This window comes from Ambystoma mexicanum, chromosome 13 (genome assembly GCF_040938575.1).
Source record: "Ambystoma mexicanum isolate Mex_15411 chromosome 13, UKY_AmexF1_1, whole genome shotgun sequence".
NCBI lineage: Eukaryota > Metazoa > Chordata > Amphibia > Caudata > Ambystomatidae > Ambystoma > Ambystoma mexicanum.
The window spans coordinates 457205188-457225690 of record NC_090938.1 but is presented as its reverse complement, the minus strand read 5'-3'; the positions used below and the strand labels follow the sequence as shown (position 1 = coordinate 457225690).

Sequence of the window (20503 nt, the reverse complement as noted above, 5' to 3'; positions counted from 1 at the left end):
TCATCCAGGTGGCCAGAACACAGCCATTGCTTTTGGATCCAGTTCTTGGGGGTGGACCAGTGTGGGAGGATCACCTGGGAGTGGGGTCTTCCGGGAGTGGGACACTGGATGGTGAGACGTGGTATCCCCTTTCTTTGTAACACATTTACCTCATCCTACCAGGTAGGATATTTAGATACTCTATCGTCCCTTTATAACACAAACACTTTCTCACAGACAACTTGCAATGAGAGTAAAAAAGACTAATACCCAAGCAGTATACCTGACGTGTCCCGATACAATGGTCAGGCGAGAGAGATTAGGCAATTACTGACCATCACACACACGTGACATCCATTACACTTCCCCACACAGATAAAATGTGGAGCAAAAGAGCACTCTCTGAGCAAGGCAAAGCACAATAGGAAACAGCAGTTTTGAGATGGCAGCTGAGCAACAGAGGAAAGACGGAAAAACCGAAGGGGATCGCAAGGTGGAACATTCCTGTGACCTTTTCAACAAGGAACTGTTATTTTCCAGAGACCTTGAGAATAGAAAGTGTAAGACCAGGAAACCAGGCTACAGAATCCTGCATTGTGTGTCGGAGATACCCAGGCCCCTCCCATGTCAATAATCAAGGAGGGAGAATCACCAGCCACGGAGGTACTGTCCTTGGCTCTGAGAACAAAGCCTCTTCAGTGAAATCAACACGCCCGGTGAGTTGGGGATACTGATACAAGACTGGTCTGTGTTGAAGCCTAGGCTGCAAGTAGCAACGTTTAATGGAGTGCTCTGGAACAAACATTGTTAAGACGTGTGCGATAAGAGACACAAGTGAAGTTGAACTGCTGATGAGTGATAAAACTTTAAAGCAAGCTACAATACTATTGACAAGTGGTTCGGTACCGCGTGGTGCTCATTTGAAGGTCTCTGTAAAGTATCCAGCTGAGAAGTGACAAAAGTAGAAACCTTTGTTCTGAGCCCAGCGGACAAAGACCAATTGAAAGAGAACAAATGTGAATCGCTGTGGTCCAGTGACGGGTCAAGCAAAATCCTGTGCACATTTGAAAGTCTTCGATTTTGATGAAGTAGAAAAAGTTTGGAAAAATATATGAATTTGGTCCCAATCCAGCAGAGGGAGACCAATTGAAGGTTTTGTGTTAAAGTGGGTCTGAGCCCAGCAGCGGGGTACCCCGGGTGACCAGTAAATCACCAGAGACGCTGTATAAGTGAAAGTCCTGAGAGGAAAGGAACTTTAATGTTTTGTCATGTTACATCAAGCCCTCTGAAATATGAGTCTTTGACTAGCAAAGAGACTTTGACACAGTAGGCCCTGATGTTGAAGTCTTCAACTGCATCCTAGTGCTAGAGAAGCCAGAGACTGTGCTAAGCTCCAGTGTGCCACAGTGTCCTGTGCAGAATTTCTTGAATGCTCTTCTTTTGCCTAACATTGTTTCTCACACTATTTGTATTTAGAAGTAAGCATTGGCAATAGTTGTATTAGTGTAGGCCCTTTTATTTTGACAGACTCGTTATTATTATTTGATGGTCGTAGCTTGCTCCAATCTTTAGATTTCATATTAGATAGGCGTTTTTCAAACTCAATTGAAGTTCAATAAACACCCTTCAGCTGTGATCATTTGTGTTTGTCTTACTGTTTGATACCATGCCTACCTTGCAATAGCCACATTGAGAATGAGGAAAAGTAATGGGTGGGTCCCTTCAGAGGAACCGTCCGTGGACTGTCGTGCTGTCCACGGAATAACAAGTCACAAATAGGCCTTGAAAAGTTGTAAATAGTTGTCGGATGAACCAAGAATAGGTCTAGGAGATCTGGAAGGGTAAACCTTCAACTTGAAAAACTGTAGATTGGTGGAAAATGCAGAGCACACACACCGTTTGCGGTCACTCTGCACGGTGCAGCCACATGATGATGTCCAGGGACGTCCCTGGCCATGATGGCGGTCCGCAGACACCCATCAAGTCGGAGACACAGGGCACATTCGTGTGAGTGTCCGTAGAGCAGGCACACTGTCCACAGACTGATTAAAAGTGTGTCATGTGAAAACAGACATGTCCGTACACCGCGTCTGTCTGGGGCACCGAAATTTTGAGTCCGCCCACCCACAGCATCTGACTCTTAATTGGGCTTTTAAAAAAATATATATAACAGAACAATGTACAAGATATTTATAGTATACAAAATAAATGTATTTTAGAAAGGGCTGGGGTATCAGAATGGGAAACATAAATGGTAGAATTAGGAATTTCTGTAGAGTAATGCTCAGGGGAGGAAGGGAGTAAGGTTCCATCACAGCATCTTTCAGTTACATTTTGGGAATTTGATGGGGATGATTGCTGGGGCAAGGGGGACAGATGCAAGAAGGACAGTGATAATGAACATTTTTAATCACATGCTTTTGTACATAATTTAAACGTTCCATAAAGTCATTACTGATTTGATCCAATTTTGCAGACAACCTCATGATTTCATTATGTACAGTTGAGGATAGGGCTTCTCTTTGTGACTCTTGGTATTCTCCATAATTAAATGGGGGTGTTGTTTCTTCATGAAAACTATGTACTATAAGCAGTGGTAGAAGTGTACAAATAGAAGTAGTGGAACTATGTTCCCTGCTGACCTGCACCCATTCCCCACAAACCCCATTGCCATGCCCTCTCCCACACACAATACAAACCCCCAAACACTTGCAGCTGCTGTTTAAGAGAATGTCCAATGAAGTGCACTGAAAGTGCCGCTGCAACGCCTTCCTACACTACACTTTTATTTTAAAATCAAACCATTCCGGAACGGTTTCTTTTTGGAATAAAAGTATAGGAGCTGTAAAACGTAAAACTGTAAAACGTAATTTAAAAAAGTAGAGGAGCACCGCTCCCGACCGCTCCTGCTCACTTCGACCAGTGACTATAAGAAAAAAAGAAATTTTTTATTTCAGTGAGGTCTATACAAATTACATTATGTGTTTATATTAAAATATGTATTGTATACCATGAGATATGTTATTGTTACTCATTTCTTCTTTAGGGAAGTTTTCTTCCAACCACACAAGTTGTTTGCCATTTCTGTGAAAATAAAAAAAAATGTATTTTGCTTACACAAAATGTTTATATAATGAATCGTAATAATACAGAAATAAATACAGTGTACTTACTACTTAGTAAGAATTTGTTCTTCAGTAAGCGCCTGGTGTATGTGAGTCTGTATGCAGAGTTCTACTGAGGTGGTAATATGAGGTGTACAGTTATGTTTTGTGCTTGGTGAATTACATGTTCAAAGGATGACATTATGGTTAAGTTGCACTAATAAAAACCTATGAAATTTACTGAAAAAACATTGTTAAAATGACGTTTTAGGTTTGAGTAAATCCAAAAAAAAACTGAAATTCGGCAGTTATGGTAAGCTATGCAACCATAGCTCACACCACCACTGTGCACTGCTAAGAATTACTCCCAAGGTATCAAAGATGACATCACAAATGCCAATGATGATGCCACTGATGATCACATATGAAATAAATGTTGATGAAAATTCCCTACTAGTGGTTGTGTTTATAATGTTGGTAAGAAGATGGCAAGGGGGATTGGGAGACCTACTATGAACTACTTAATGTATTAAAAAATATACTCATGTAAACAACACATTGGGGGTCATTACGACCCTGGCGTTAAGGGGTTAACGGCACCGTAAAAGGCTGCGGCACCGTTAACCCCTTAATGCCTTACTACGAGGTCCCTTTACAGCTCCCAACCTTAACGGCTGGTCTGGACCAGCCGTTAAAGTAGGGACCCGCAAAGGGACCTTGATGGCAATTACGGTACCGCTATTTGCGGTACCGTAATTGCCGCCTTCCCCATTCCCATTGAGCCCTATGGGGCAAGAATGGGAATGGGGAAGGGCCATGGCGAAAGGGGGAATTACTGCACCGCCGACCATGGAATGGGGTGGTAATTCCCCCTTTCTCCATGGCGGACTCCGGCATGGACCATGGTGCTAATAGCGCCGGAGTCCTAATGAGGGCCATTATATTGGAATGTTGTTGTTAATGCAGAAATCTAATCAAACATACTCATAGGGAACAGCTGCAGGATGCCCCATAGAAGTACACTATTTTTACTTTAGTAAGCCGTGCTTAATCACACGGGGAGTAGCTGAGCATGAACTGTATACATAGGTTGATAGTCTGTCATCATATTCATTGTAACCGTCAGGAAGCCCATACAATGAGTGAAACCTGTGAGCCATGTTTGACTGCATACTCATGGCTTACCGCTACAGATGCAATGTTATACACACATACAGAGCAACTACATAATGTTTCATGAAACGTTCACGATGTAAACATAATGCCCATTGTACAACAATTTTATCTCGAAAAATAACCCAAGCAACAAACAATGTACTCGGACTTCTGGTGCAAAGCACTAGTGTTCGCTGACACGCTGTAATTGCTATGAGGCATGTGTCATAACCATAACGTTCTAATGAACAGAGATCATAGTCAAAATGTGTCCATTAAAGTGCAGCGAGCAAAGCAGCAATTAAGAATAAAGTGCTTAGTGCATGACGGTCGACGCTGTGTAGATAAGCAAGGACACTCTGCATCCTCAAAGAATGGAGTCCAAACTAATTATGGAGATGACACATGGAAATATGGCAAGATTCGCATTCTGAAGTCAGGGGTGAGAAACGATAATGGATACTGCCATATCGCTCTGGGGTGGTGTTTAAACAACAGGGGGAATGATGAAAAATAATGGCATGACTGAGAATGGAAACAACCACCCTGTGTAGGCAGTGGCAATCAATATGATGGTAGACTTTGATACAAAACAAATCCAAGCTGCCAACCTAGCATGGTATGCACACAAGGACCCACATTTAAAACAACTTGTGCACGTACCTGGGGTGCGCGGTGAGGTATAGCGTTGCCATTGAAACGTTGATGTCAGTGTACAAGCTCAGAGATAAAATGCAAAGTATGCAGTATACCGGCCTTACACATGGGTCTAAAGGCTATAGTAGGAGCCGACACTGGCCCGAGTAAAGTGCAAAGTGCTTACAATCATTCATAATGGCACCAGTGTGCAAGAATGTCCGGCCACAGCATAAACTGAACTTCTCAAGTCCATCATGCATATAACAGCTGGTAAAAGCATCATGGTGCAGAAAGGCAAAACATCAATTTCAAAGCATAGTATACAGATGAATATGTGACACCTGAGTGTGTCCACATATGGTAATAGCAGTATAAATAATCATCTATACTGCAAAGCAATATGGAAAAACTGTGACTTAAATGTGCAAATTCGCAAATGCCTTTCTCTAAAATTGCTATCCAAAGTTAAAACACCTATATAAACAATGCACAGTGACCCTAGTGATTTACATACAGGCCTGTCAAATGGCCATAGTGAAGAAGAGTGCGATACCAATAAAATCTGAGCCCATACATGTATGTAGTTGTACTGTCCTGTGAGATTTACTTCCCTGCTTCAGGACTTTTTGTAAAACAATTAAAAGTTGTATAGAAAGTCCATTCCAATCAATCAGAAGGTCATGTAGTCTTCATGGACCAGAAACACCTTTCTACTAAACCAAACTTTGAGCAAAATGTAATTTGCGATTGCAGAAATAAGTTTGAGAAGTGTGGCTAAGTGCTTACATCTTTGAAGAGAATGTTTGTGGGTTGACACAGAGTGGATTAGTGGTGATGAGTTTGTGCAATAGTTAATTGCTGGGTATATGGCATTCACACATGGCAGTCATTCCCTCCCGTATTGTGAATATTCCCCAGACATTTTCATTGTTAGGTCAATGTTTTCTGTACGCAGGCACACAACAACTTCATGTTCTCTTCTATTTTCACATGCTTGTACACTGCATACAGTCTGCTTTTGATCTGGTGGACCATGAGATTCTCTGTAACCACTTAAAATCGGCAGCTCACTTCTCCCAAGAGGCTATAGACTAGATTCAGTCCTTTCTCAATAACAGAACAATGCGAGTCTTCTCCCCATTAGCAGTTGCCAACCCGATGCCCATTACCTGTGGTGTGCCACAGGGCTCGTATGTCTCTCCCACTCTGTACAACATCTTCACAAAGCCCCTTTTCGATGATCTTGATGGTCTGGGTATCACCTATACAAATTTTGCTGATGAGACTCAGATCCTCATCCCGCTGACGGGGGTTTATGACAAGGATTTGGCCTTTGTAAACAGAGTTTACCTCATCATCCAGGCATGGATGGCCTCACATGGTCTATGCCTGAATGATGACAAAACGGAACTCCTCATCTTGGGCACTACAGCTAATCTCAATAAACTTGGCCATAACTACTCTTTGTTTGAAATTGACAAAAACATCATTGCAGTGGCTAAAGTGGTCAAAACCTTTTTTTTCATGATTCCACACTAACATTCAGAAAACAAGTAAATGTTATGGCCTCTGCCATTTCCTATACCTGCAAACGCATCAGAGCAGCCAAACCCTTCCTCGCCTCTAACAACTGTGTCTCTTTAGCAAGAGCCTTGATTTTGTCCAAATTGGACTATTGCAACGCTCTATATGTAGGCAGCAATAAATACATCACAGACAAGATACAAATTCTGCAAAACAATGCACTAAGAGCAACCTTAAGTCTCCCGAAGACAGCCCATATCTCTGAGACTAGAAGATCCATCAATTGGCTTTCTACGAAAGACAAGATCCTCCTTAAAAATCTGCCTCCCTGACCCACAAATGTCTCTGCCATTCTGCCCCTCAATACCTCATAGCAAGATTCGCCAGACAAATATCCTGTCATCCCTCCAGAAAAACGAATTCTAACCTCCTACTGGTGCCTAGATTCAAATGTACTACCACTGGGGGAAATAGCTTTTCTGTCAAAGCAGCACAACAGTGGAACTCTCTACCGCCATCTCTAAGGGAAGATCTGCCCTACCTACAATTCAAAGCAAGTCTTATTCATTGGATTAAGGAACATGACATCTAATGTATTGGTACCTTCCGACCACTCAGCTATAAATTTGTAAATTATGTATATTTTATCCTTTTTGAAATTATGACCGATTGTAAACTGTGTATATTTTATTCTGCATTTAATTACGACCCATTGTACTTGTTCTCAATCCTGCTGTTGCGTCTAGCACTGTAACCACAGCTTGACTCTACAGCACCACATGTAACCTAATCTCTACAATCCTCTTGTCGCTTCTGCGCCCTGCTACCCCCGGGTTAGGTGCGCGTTACAAATAATAAACATAAACATAAACAGAACAGACTGCACTTTATGAAATAATTGTGTTATATGAATCAGATTTTTTTCCCCAGATATGAATATTTAGCTGTTCCCTTAAATTGTGAAAATCCTTTTTTTAATTGTTTTCCATCTGCCTGCAGCTTGTCTTTGCATAATAACACGTGGTTTCCATAATGAGTACCATATATATATGTATTGTGTCTACATGTCTGTGTCTTCAAGTACTTGGAAATAAAATATTTTGATTATAATGTCAATGCCGACTGGTAATTTTGAGTAAACACAACAACTCAACAATGCTTACGAGATCACAGTTAACTATTCATAAATGTACCAAAGACTTAGCATGGAAAACGAATTTTGTATGTATGAAAATGAGTCTGTGAAGTGTCAGATACATTTCCGGAAAACATCTATTCCGATAGCTCAGTACTTGGAGCAGTCTATTGTGATCTGTGTTTGGTGCGGCTGTCACAGGATTGATCCTGGCAGGGCTGGAATTTCCAGTCTTAATGTATTCAAGGTTGAAAAGCAGAGCAGTAATAATTTCATCACACATAATACGATATGTATAACACGCTTAATATCCAGAGGTTTCTAAGCGCAGACCCAGGAATCGAACCTGTGTTGCTCCGTGCCGTATTGCTTCTAAGACGAGCACGTTGCCCCTGAGCTATGCTCCCAAAACTAATAGCTCTCCGTATCTTTCACAGAGCATACTTACATGTAAATCAATATTCTGCTCTATGAAAGGTATTGATAGCTAAAATGTGCAATGAGATGACTACTGCTCTGCAGGAATACAGGGATGAGAACAAGCTAAACCACCTACTTTGCATCTCAATACTTCTAAACCAATGTGATTCCAACCATAAAGGTAAAACAAAGGAAGCTCGACATGTATACCTCCTTTGCCTTGTGTGTGGGCAGAGGTCGGGTCAAGCTATCAAGAGGTGTGTGAAGTGAATTTGCAGCAACCCAAACAGCAATAGTGCAAATACTCCAAAACAAAAGAATGTCTAATGTAGCTTGTTTTTTTTTAAAGTATACTTTAATTAAACAGTCAAAGATGCAATCAACTAACTGACACAATTAGCAGCAACACACTCCTGTGGAGAGAACACAGCAAATTAATAACTGGTAAAAAACAATACTATGGGTACTTGAGGAGGAATGGTCAGGCAATTCATTGGAGCAATGTTAGTCTTCAAAGGATATGTCTTTCAAGAAAAAGATTGGAAAGGGGGCTTACAAGACACTATGCACCCTTAAGAGGACATGGGGGACGTGACCTCTTGAGAGAAGCTTATTGTTGGTCTCAGATGGTTCAACAGCATTGAACTGAGCTTCTCTGCTATTGTCTGTGGTCAAGGCCAGTGAATTTGTTCCAGCAGCAAGTCAGCAACAAGTCAGCTTAGAGATGCGGCACTGTGCGTCTCAAGTAGGCATTTGATTTGTCCAACAGTTTTGAGTCGGTCAAGTTGGTTTGAGATGGTGTTACCACTAGGTTTAGTCAACGTGTGACTCTAATGCTTCCAGCGTTCAAGTCAGGTCAAGTGGAGGTCCTCTTGGTTCAATGCAGTGCTGGAAGATGTGACATGTCGAAGTCTTTTGCAGCAGGCAGCTGGTGTTTAACTTCAAGCAGTGATGAACACTACTGGGGTGCAGCAGAGTCAAGCTAGTCTGAAGATGCAGGCAAGAAGTTTGAACTCGTGATGTGTCAGAAGCAGCACCAGTGGTCCTGTGTTGGTTCGAAGTACATTGAGCACAGTTTGAATGAAGTTTGAAGTTGTGCAAACGGGATTCCTGTTGATTTTAGGCTGTCTCGCTGATGGGATTCCCAATTGAGGGGCTGTAAAGATAAGGAAAGTCCTTCTTGCTCTGCACTTCCATTCCAGGGAGATGGGTTAGCACCTTCAGGGGTTCATTCACCTCCATTGAGGAGTCTGGCTCCAAAACAGCTGTTGAGGGGCAGGCCTCGTCCACAGCAGTTAACAGCACATACTGAATAATGTGAGTGGTTTCCACAGTGAGTGAGAAAGCACTGGAAACCTGTTATCATTGTAGGGAATGAAAAATGACGTCTACCAACAATATTTCTAAATGATTTAGAGGATCTCACAAACTAGGGAGCAGCCCATCTCAAATTAGTCTTCAAGATTTATGAGTGTAAGCCATGAAGTTCCACTTGGGAATCAGGCAGCCTAATGATACAACTCATATTTTCTTCTTCTAGGTATGTATCCGTTTTGTGAATCTCACATCCATATATTGTTCCATGTCAATGTTTATCTGTTTTTGGGGCACTATTCTGTAGCCATTTGGCCAATTCAGGACATTAGCTGTGGAGATGCCTGGCTAAATGGTGTAACGTGTTTTCTTAGCGCATTAACTGCCTGATTCATGGAATTATTTGCGTGAAAAAAGCAGATTTGCGCCCTTTCTACCCAAAAATCAGCATACTTTAAACAAGGATTTTCGGGCAGAAAGGCGTGCAAATCTGCGTTCCATGAATCAGGCAGTAAATGTTTTCACTTTCTTTGTGCAATTTTGGTTGTCATAAATTCAATTTTTTATTCTTTTTTTAAATGTGCGGTCGCCACTATATCCCAGCCTATCTTGCCCCACCATCCACTGCTGAACCCCCACTCGCCTACAGCCACATACACATATACATAAAAATGCATATGTATATGCAGATGTAACTGGTTGAATTCGACCAAAACGGCACAAACTGCAGACTTTAAAATTGGATTTTTCCCCTTATTTCAAACTGGATTTTGCAAGGTATCTAACACTAGCATCAACATGGAGGCACTGACCACGCCGATTGAGCAGTCCTGAAAAGCGAGGAAGGTATCTGTCTATGTTGCTTTTATGGATCCTCACGGGCGTGCTTGAAATGCTAGTGCTTCTGTACACAGATACAAGCGTGAAGGTGAGAGTGGATCAACTAGGAGGCTGCATGGCACGGATACCTATGAGCAGGGGCTTGAAGCAGGGCTGAAAATTGGCCCCGATTCTATACAACCTATTCATTGCTGACATGGGCCAGGCCCTGGACCATTCATCCGCCATTCCACCGAAGCTTGCTATGATGCTACTTCATTGGCTAAGTAGTGCAGATGACCTGGCCATATTGGACCTAATACCGGGTGGTCTCCGGGTGGTCTACAAAGCTCCCTGTGTACCTTCAAGAGCTACGCGGATGAGAATGGTCTGATCATTAATATCTCTATGACCAAGATCATGGCCTTTGATCCGCAAAAGAAAAAGACAGAAGCTCAACCAACTTGGGAACTGGTGGGAGTAAAACTGGAGGTGGTCAAATCTTACAATATCTGGGCATCCAATTGGACTCTGGGTTGAATAGGAGGTTGCATATGGATTGTGAAAAATTGAAGAGCAATGCCACCCTGGGTAGGATTTGTTTGTTCTCACATAAGTGTGGAGGCAGCTCCGTGGGATCTATGATACATCTTTACCAAGCTCAAGTGTTTCCAATAATGTTTATGGTATGGCATATTAGGCTTTATCCAAAGCCATGGAGGTTGCATTGCTAGAATGTACAAAGGTCAAGCTCTTCTTACGGTTACCTACCCGTACTCCCTTTGAAATTATCGTGATGTCTCTTGCCTATCGATCTAAAGTTGGTGCTGTGGTGTTTGTCACTGTACTAGAAAATGGTCAACACACTGGCTGGCACTATGCTGAGCCTTATACTGGACGCATGCAACATGCGTGCGATGTATATGGTGGGTTAAATCAGTGATGAAAGCCATCTTGGTGGAATGGAAGGATGAGCAGGCTTTGGTAAATCTTGTCACAAGGAACAGGGCCAGGGGGTCTTTGTATTATGTTCAGCTAACATAATACGCAATTTCCTGGGGGACCACCTGATTTGGGACTACTTAAAAATCAAGTGCAAAGTGTTAGAAACAGGGGAAATAGAGAGAGCCTGGTGCAGTATCCCTAGATCTGACCGGGAATGTCAGCTTTGTGGTGATGGGTCATTTGAATCACCAAGACACCCCTTGTGTGCTTGTGCAGCCCAAGTGTCCCTCTGAGTGGAGACTAGGAGAACTATTGGATGGGGTTCAGCATTGACTCAGGGGGAGCAGTAGAACCATCTCATGGCGGGTAACAATCATGCATGCATTTTTCATTATTGTTTGTTTTGGAGGAAAGTTGAAAAGATTTGGGATTTTTAAATTTAGTATGGAGAAGGGAGACCTTGCACCTTTACGTTGTCGTATGGAATGGTATTTTATTTGAATTTGTGAAAAGATGAATAAACTGCAACAAAATAAAAATAAATAAAAAAAATATTATGATTAAACAGTACCAACAAGGTTAGATCCGTGTTTTGTTGTTTTGTACTGTGCTACACAAATCAGCTAATTATGCATGGACATCAGGCTGTGCTTGTAGATCTTCGTGGTGTCTTGGACAATGAAACACTAAAGCAATGAAGCCCTTGATGAAAAGAATGATATCCGTTTGGAATTCCTCTGAGGAATCGGATATCCCAGCCAAAAAACATTCAGCATCTGTTCGTTTCAAAACGGATGTTGGACTATTGGCCATAAACATCTTGTATTCCGTATTGAGAAGAAACTGACCACAATCACAGTCTTTTAACCAACTAGCTCTAATGGCCACTGCATACCCCACATGTCAATCTGTAGGTCAATCTCCTCAGAGTAGGATTTAAAACGTTAACCCTCTGCTATGACAACCTGATCTGCTGAGCAAACTATTGCCACTACTCTCCAGTAAACCCTTGCCTTCTCCTGCTGTGACTACTGTGACTCACTGTTAAGAGAACGATGTGAATCTATACAGGGCGCACTACAACTATTCCATACCATGCCAAGTACCTTGGGCAAAGCCTAAGAGGCTGCAAGCATGTAAAACCAAGACTACAATTTCGCAATGCACAACACTCAACAAACACTCTCAGGGGGGCAGAATTGCAAGAGTAAGGCATAACATCAAGGTGTCAGACATTTACACCTTAGTTGTACTCCAATGGGCATTGTTGTGCCCTTCCAAAGGCACCTGTGGGGTACAAAGTGGAGTTTGTCTTTCTGCTTTTTTTCCTCCTCTGTTTTGGAAGAGTACCAGGTTGTACGTCTGCTTGAGATTTATATACATGCTTAAAACCAATAGATTGTTATGGACGATACCTCGCATTTCCTCCTGGTAATTAGCAAGCGGAATCCATAGGAATTCATTATAAAACAGTACCTGCAAATTGCAATTTCGCTTTGATTTGCTCTTCACAATTAGACTCTTTTAAAATGATCCCCTTAGTGTCAACCCTCTAGTTTATAGTATCTTTTCTGAGCAATCTAAACTCTCAATACAGCTCCAATGTTGTCTCCCCATTCCTGTACTACTTTATTCATTTTGACAATGCCACTGTGCTCTGTAGTTCTCTATTAAATTCAACAATGCAAAATAAGCATCTTGCACAGTTCGAACAATCAGATATGCTTTCACAAAACCTAAGCATATGCAGTATTCATTGTCTCTCTGTTTCAGGGGAAACTAATTTAACAACCAGCTACGCTGATTAAGTAGTATTTACATTGTGTATCTAAAAATAATTGTCTCTCTTTTTCAGAGGAAACTACTTTTGAAGCTGGAATTAAAGTTCAGTTGCACAGTCAGTCGGAACCTCCATTTGTCCAAGAGCTTGGCTTTGGAGTTGCCCCAGGATTTCAAACGTTTGTGGCCACACAGGAGCAAAGGGTGAGTCTGTGTTATTTGGCTTCAAAGACTTGATGAAATGTATGCCTTGAGCAGAGGTGATTTCTTTGACGGAATTAATCTGAAAAATGAAAATGGTGGTGTATTTGTAGTTTGGGAAAAACAGGCAATGTATTGTGCAAATAAAGCATCTGCCGGACTATTAGCAACAATGTTTTTTTTTTTTTTCTTGGGTCCTCCAGTGATATTTATGTTGCTTTTTAGCTATAGAAATAGTGCCTGGGGAGCCACACATTGATCTGGCTCCTAGCCAGTAGACCATCCTACACTGTATCACAGCCCAATGTAATAGGACCGGAGATGCTGGCTCGGAATAGAAATACTGACTACTATGAGATTTACAGGCGCAGTACATGGGCATGAATGGTGGCCCCCTGTAGATGAGGTATCTTGAGCGTGTTGTTCCTGGACTATCCTCTTCCGGTTTTTACCATAGATCCCATCGTTGAGTAATTTCTCTAGATCTCAAATCCAATATGACTTGTCTAATGGCCACCGTCTTTCTTCCCCTTGATCAAGGGAGGGAATCTCCTTGAGCCCGCATCCCATTGGACTTTCAAATTGCTCTCGATCAGAGAATACTTCAATAGGCATTCTATTTGCTTGTATGACCACATAGGAATGCATGTGTTTACATGAATTGTTACAACACAGCATGAGACTTCCCAATGAAGCTGCAGTGATACAGTGAAACATGATGAAGACTATGAATTCAAATCAATTCTAATGACAGCATATGTTGGGCGTTTGTTGGAAATATATGCAAGATATTTTAAAGGGTCAATTGGCAAAGACTTCAATTATATTGTCGAAAGATATTGGGTGGTCTTCTGAGGGAAAATCGTACAGAAGTTTTGAAAATGTGGTAATAGTTACATCCAAACACAGGCAGGAATTTCTATATAACACACTCACTTTGGTACCGGCTTCTATCTGAATAAGGGGCTGCGGAGTAAGCGGCAGAGATCTGAGAGGAAGTTCAGAGACCTTATCTCCCAACGGAATGGGATTTACCAATAAAGAAAAGCTTGGTGACAAATAATGGTGAAATAATCTTTGATGAGGAATTTAATGACAATGTCAAGAGTGTATGGTATTGAAACATATATATTCCGCCTGTGAAACACAAACATTATGGAATGCAAATAAACCAGTCCATTCTAAGAGATTCATGTGTCCCTTTAAAAAAAAAAAATACAAAAAAGAGACCAAGACATTGTGTTTGTCACTATCAAGTTTTGAAGTATTGGCAGTGAGGTCACAGCTGCAGTATTACTACTTGTTTGGTGGTGAAAGAGCAATTAGCACTAGAGCAGACATTGCCTGGGATCTGTTTACCATAGCACTAAACCTTTGCCCTCCTGCAATAATGCATTGCATATTCATCTTTGCACTGGGGCAAGTTTTCCACTAGTGCTAATTGTACTTGCAACTTTGCAGAGTTTAAGCAATATGGCATATGTTTTCCTGATGCATATGTTGAGCTCCTCTTTGCATCTGAACTGAAGCGCGTATGTGAGCTGATTGAAGCTACCGCTCTTTTTCTTGGTCAGCTGTCTAAGGTTGTTTTCAAAGCTCTTGTGAATCACGTGTTCATTGTTTACTCATGGTGGTATTGTGGTGAAGGTATTGGCATAGTTGACCTAATGCCAACTTGACCTACTCTGATTTGACCATATAATTTTGGTCGAATTTATTAGGTAATAGGTTGAGGTGGGGGGAGGTCGAAGGGTGCTGGGGGTACCCCCATTAGGAATAGTTGTGGGGGTCTCCATCCGCAGCAGGTCAAAAAGAATTCCGGTCAAATCGGCAATAGGTCAAGATTTTTAGGTCAAACAACCCATATCAGTGGTAAATAGTACATTTAACAGTAACAGGGTGAATTATTTATTTAATGTTACTCATGGTAAATAGTAGCAGTGGAGCTGTTCCACTGGAAATGCGGTGCAAAAGTGCAACCGATGGGCTGATAGAAGACGTGATAGAAACACTACTCTGTTTATTCTAATAATCAAATAATCATAACATTCTAAATCAGTACATTATCCTATGTTCAGATGGAAGCAGGTACACAAATGAAGGAAATATTGTCTAGTCTATCTTGTTTTATAATACTGTTTAATGGGTGTGGCACATCTGGACTCAGCGGCCGTTTCCTGTGATTTGTGAAGCATTTCTTTTCTCCATGGGGCCAAGCCCTCCATGAACCCCAAAGCCTCCATGCCTCCCCTACTACCCATACAATATTTTCTTCATTATTATTCCTGCTTCCGACCCCATTAACAATGCCTCAAAATCACAACAAATGGGCCGATTTACCAAACGCGTTGAAACTGCTGGGACGAGGTGGCCAGGTTCACTGTATGACTAGAAGGTACATACACTTGGCACTATTTTGGGTTCCACTAGATTTGCATTTTATGATAAAACTGGAATCCTCAGTTACAATAGCATTGATTATTACTGCCAGAAGGTGCTACTGTGCGCTTTGCAGACATCCCTGTTCTGTAGCCGGGGGAATGCAAGTGGAGGGGCACCATAGCAGAGATCCCAGGCAGCCGTCCCTCCTCACATTCCATCACCCCCCCAAGCCACTCCCCTTCTGGTCAGGTTGTCACAGGTAGAGGGTGGGCTAAAGGCGTCCCCTTTTAAGGGGGTGAGAAGCTGCTCCTGGCATCTTTAGCATGCTAGAACTTCGGGCAACCATGATATTTAGACTCGATTGTTCAACCCGGCTGTTGCAATCTTGAAAGCATTGATGAGCGTTTGGACATACAATGCATGCATATCTTTTTCCAGGTAGACTCCACACGTATGTATATTTATAGATGTGTACACCAAATTCCTGGATACCTTGCAATTGGATATGATATATTTAGACCCTTGTAGATAATGAGGGTCTCACGCAGGTTGCTGTGTCTTCACATGTGGTTTTAATTGTCCAAATTGTGGACATATCGTTAGAAAGAGGGTGGTCAGCCGACACGTGTTTCAACCCCGAAGGGTCTTTATCAAGGCAAGAGAAGAAAGTCTGCGGGATTTTATCTCATGTCGTTCTGGCTGCCGGTTGACAATATTTCCTATCAATCTTCAGGATTCCCTATGGCTGTTGCCTCCTTCTGGTGCGGTTTGCTCGTCTATAGATGTGGCATTCGCAGAATACCACACACATTGCACTGTAAGCTCTTGGAGCTCGAAGAAGTCAACTTTGCAGATTCGTTTACGGCTGCTGCTTCTCCGTAACCAGCTAATGTATCATCAACCTTGTTCCTACTTTGATTGCCTTTCACCTCTAAGTGGAGGTCAGTTGACACCTTTTCAGAAGCGTAGTTAAAGCTTTCATTTTGAAGTGGAGAAGGACTTTATAGGGCAGAGTGGCTTTTCCTTAGTAGACCTTTTGCTTTTCAAAGGCAGGGCATTCACTATGAGGTGCAATTCTTTGTCCAAAAAAACCCTTTTTCTTTCAATTCGCAAGTGGCAACAAACAGTGTTACATTTCTGATCATGTACTGATAATATTTGGATTATTGATACTAACATGGACATAAGGTTTTGTTATATGCCAATGATGCTTATACATCTGTGCTCCTGATAGTCCCTAGGTCAAATATGTGCCTTAATGGGTGAGTTTGCAGAAGTCTCGCAATACACATTACTTGAAGATGAAATTGCACCCTTGCTGATAACTGAAATGTGCATGACACGGGATGGAGATCAGTTTGCACTTCAGTGGAATTCAAGCAGAATCGTTTATTCAGGAGATCAATTTTCCAGACCAAAAGCCCACCGTGAATCCTAATGCAACCGGAATGCGGTATAATGTCAGAGAGCACGTGCAGAGATGGCCGCCGCCGGCCTGCCTTGATGGAGATGGGGTTTGCTCTGATTATAATTGACACCATAGCAATGCTGCCAGTTACCTTACCTATTTTTAACCTTTGAATGCCAACACGGCTGAGAGAAATACCCTAAAAAAGTGACTTGGTTTTGCTACAAGGAGTAAATGTGTTCTATTTTGGAAGGCACTACTAACCCTCCAGCATATACAATGCTGGGAGGATAGATCAGGGGAAATGTGTTTGTCTTGGAAGCAAAACAACTCAGAGCATCACTGGTTCAAATCCCAGTCCTGGTTTAGATACTTGTCTCGTGCATTAACATGTTAATGAATGAATTCCCTTCTGGAGACCCTGGGGATAGAATCAGTTATGACATCATTGTGTATTTGAAGCATCCCAAACATTATGGGAGAATATGGTGTCCTGCTCTCTGTCTGCTATCCTCAATATTCATCTGACAAGATCACAGTGTCAGAGATCCTGCTGGAAAATATGCCTATTACACATTTAATTGCAGGACCTGTTTTGGTTTTCTGGCTGGCTTCCTATCAGCAGTAAAGAGTTGACTTGATTGAAACAAAGGGCTGTGTTGACATTTATTGCTTGACTACTCAGTTAGATGCCACTGGTCCCTACCTCCCCTTTGTTTCATAACAAAGGGTTTGTGTTAAGCTATATTCTGATGAGATTTGCACGAGTAGGGTTCAATGGACCAACACGTTAGGGATGCCTATTGGTACATTTCAATATTTTGTAAGGCAGCATGGACTGATATTGAGCGTTTTCCTTCAACACCAATAGCAGTTCAGATATTAGCATTGTGCTTGGGTGTGGTGACTGAGGTCAAAGTGGGACTGAAAATGGCCTCCAGGTTGACCTCAAGTCAGACAATGCAATAGGAGGCAATTAGATTAATGCCACATGGTCATTTAATAGACTAGTTTGAATTCCAGTGGATTGAGAGAGAGGAGTAGATCTACCACTTAACTGCAATGATAAACTCTATATTACAAATTACATAACTGTTTTTCTGGAACTTTGATGACTCCAGCTTGGGTATCCAGAGTCAGACTGCTGAAGAGCAACCACTAATGATTGGGAGCAGAGAAGAGAACACACTCTATAGTGGAACATCATGCTTGGTACACCCTTCCCTATGTCTTCACTTATTATACAGACACTTGGTAACTGGAGGGAGTTGATCAGGATGGGCCAGAGTTTCCAAGTCTGTAAATTGAAAGACTAAATGTGCCGGAACATCATAGGCTGCTCTAGCTCATTGTTTTCTTTTTTTTTATAGTACATTTTATTGATTTGAGACAAACAAACAAACAACATAAGCACACAGTCGATACGGGTCATTGATTGTTTCCCACCGTTATTACAGACAACATTTTAAATTTGAGTTCACTGCCCCCTCGCAGGAGCTACATTCGATTCCCCCGCTTTGTTAGTACCCTGAATGTCGAGGGGCGTCACATTTTCTCTTCTTGTCCGCTTATACAGAGTCACCTTTCCATGGGCATCTTCCCACTTTTGCTATACCTTCTGTGCCTTGGCCGGACATTCTCTGGCCGTGTATACCCTGTGCTCCATTGCAACACAGATGTCCACGTCTGTCATCCATTGACCATAACTCGGAGTCATCTCCGACCCCCATTTCTGAGCAATGTTTCTTTTGATAAGTGCGGTAGTGGTGAACACAAACAGTTTTTCATATTTTGACAGGTCAACTTCATCGTCTATTCCCAACAGTAGCAGCTTAGGATCTCTGGGAATCTCTTTGCCTAGGACTCTAGATAGTTTGTTACAACATGCGCACCAGAACTGCTGAAGGAGTGTGCATGACCAGAGTACGTGGAAGAAGGTACCTTCCTCTGTTTTGCATCGGAGGCAGGTTGGATCATTTATCCTTTCCCATTTGTAGAGAGCCACTCTAGGATAGTATACTCTATGTAGTATCTTAAACTGAATCAGCCTAAGCCTTGACGATATGGCTACCTCCCTAGGAAACATCAGAGCCATGACCCTTTCTTCCGGTAGTATTGCGCCCACATCAGTCTCCCATTTGGTCTGTAGTGCTCGCAATTCTGTCATGCCAAAGGAAGTTATGGCACTATATAGGACCGACGTCACTTTTTGAGTGATTCGCTCCAGGAAATGGTTCCTTTCTATTGGGGTGAATTCCGGCAATGCAGTCATATACAGGAGATTGCCCTGTAGTGCGTGTTGCAACTGAGTGTAGTGATATTGTTCGGTATGGGGAAGTGCGAGGCTGAGCGCAAGCTCCACGAATGGAATTACGATGCCGTCTATCACGACATCACCCAGTCTTAGTGTTCCATGTTGGGACCAGAGCGGCCATTTGGGGAGATTATATACACCCGGGAGATTTCTGTTATTCCATAGTGGTTGGGCTAGCGACAGCTTGTTGCCCCATCACACAAATTTGTGTGTGTCCGTCCTGATTTGGGTTAAGTGTGTCCTCATATTGGAGATGTATGGTCGGGCCCTTTTCCTATAAAGATATTGCATGACAGGGTTTTCAGGAGTGTCAGCTTCTAATAAACGGTTATGCGGCCCGGATTTGTCCCCGTGCAATTGGTCATTTACAATTGTCAATTGGCTGGCCCAATAGTATGTCTGTATTCGGGGAAGCCCTATTCCGCCCTCCCAAATTGATCTTTGGCAAGTCCTATGTGGGGGGGGCATCATTCCACAGCAACTTTCAGATTGATTGATCTATTTTCCTGAATGCGTTTGGGGGGACGTGAAGTGGGGCATTTTGTAATATATATAGGAGTCGGGGTAGGGACATCATTTTAAAGAGTGCTGCTCTGCCTAGTAGCGTCAGAGGGAGGGATGCCCAGTGTTGGGAATCTTCTGCGAGTCTCGTCATTACTGGGTGTAAGTTTCTGGGGACATAATCATTAAGATTATTTGTGACGAGTATACCCAGGTAGTTGAACTGCTCCCTTTCAACCTAATAGGGGCATTGTGAGGGTATCGCTTGTTCTACCTGCCCCAGCGGGAACAGGATGGATTTAGCCCAGTTAACCTGCAGGCCGCTGAAGGCGCCGTATTTTTGTAGCAATCCGGTCACTATGGGACAGGATCTTACTGGATCGTGCAGGTATACAAGCAAGTCATCCGCATATAAGGACACTTTGTCTTCCCAGCTTTCTGACCAGTGGAGGCCCTTCCATGTTTCATTGCCTCTCAATAGTATCGCGAGTGGCTCAATTGCTATTGCGAATATCATGGCTGACAGAGGACATCCTTGCCTGGTTCCTTTTCCTATTTCAAAGGGGTTTGATACATAACCGTTTACCTTTGTGACTGCTATTGGTGCTTTATATAGTAGTTTGACCAAGCTCATGAATTGGGGCCCAAATCCCATTCTTTGCATTATCTCCCAGAGCGCTTCCCAGTTCACCGAGTCGAACGCCTTTTCAAAGTCTACCGCCAACAGGGCTAGTGGGCCCTGAATGGTGGGCATGTTTTCTATCGCCGTATGTAAACGATGTATGTTCATGCGCGTGGATCTTTGTGGCATGAATCCACATTGATCTGGGTGAATCAAGGAGGATATAATTGGCTGGAGTCGGTTAGCTAGTGTTTTCGCTAGG

General features: G+C 42.4%; 1 protein-coding gene across 1 annotated transcript in view; it reads left to right on the top strand.

The window, feature by feature from the left end:
• The window catches only part of ASIC2 (acid sensing ion channel subunit 2), a 2197477-nt gene that overhangs the window by 1115977 nt on the left and 1060997 nt on the right, over positions 1-20503 (top strand). The window contains exon 3 of the mRNA XM_069634090.1: positions 12890-13017. Coding sequence (XP_069490191.1) covers positions 12890-13017 — 128 coding nt within the window. The remainder of the gene's footprint in view (positions 1-12889; positions 13018-20503) is intronic.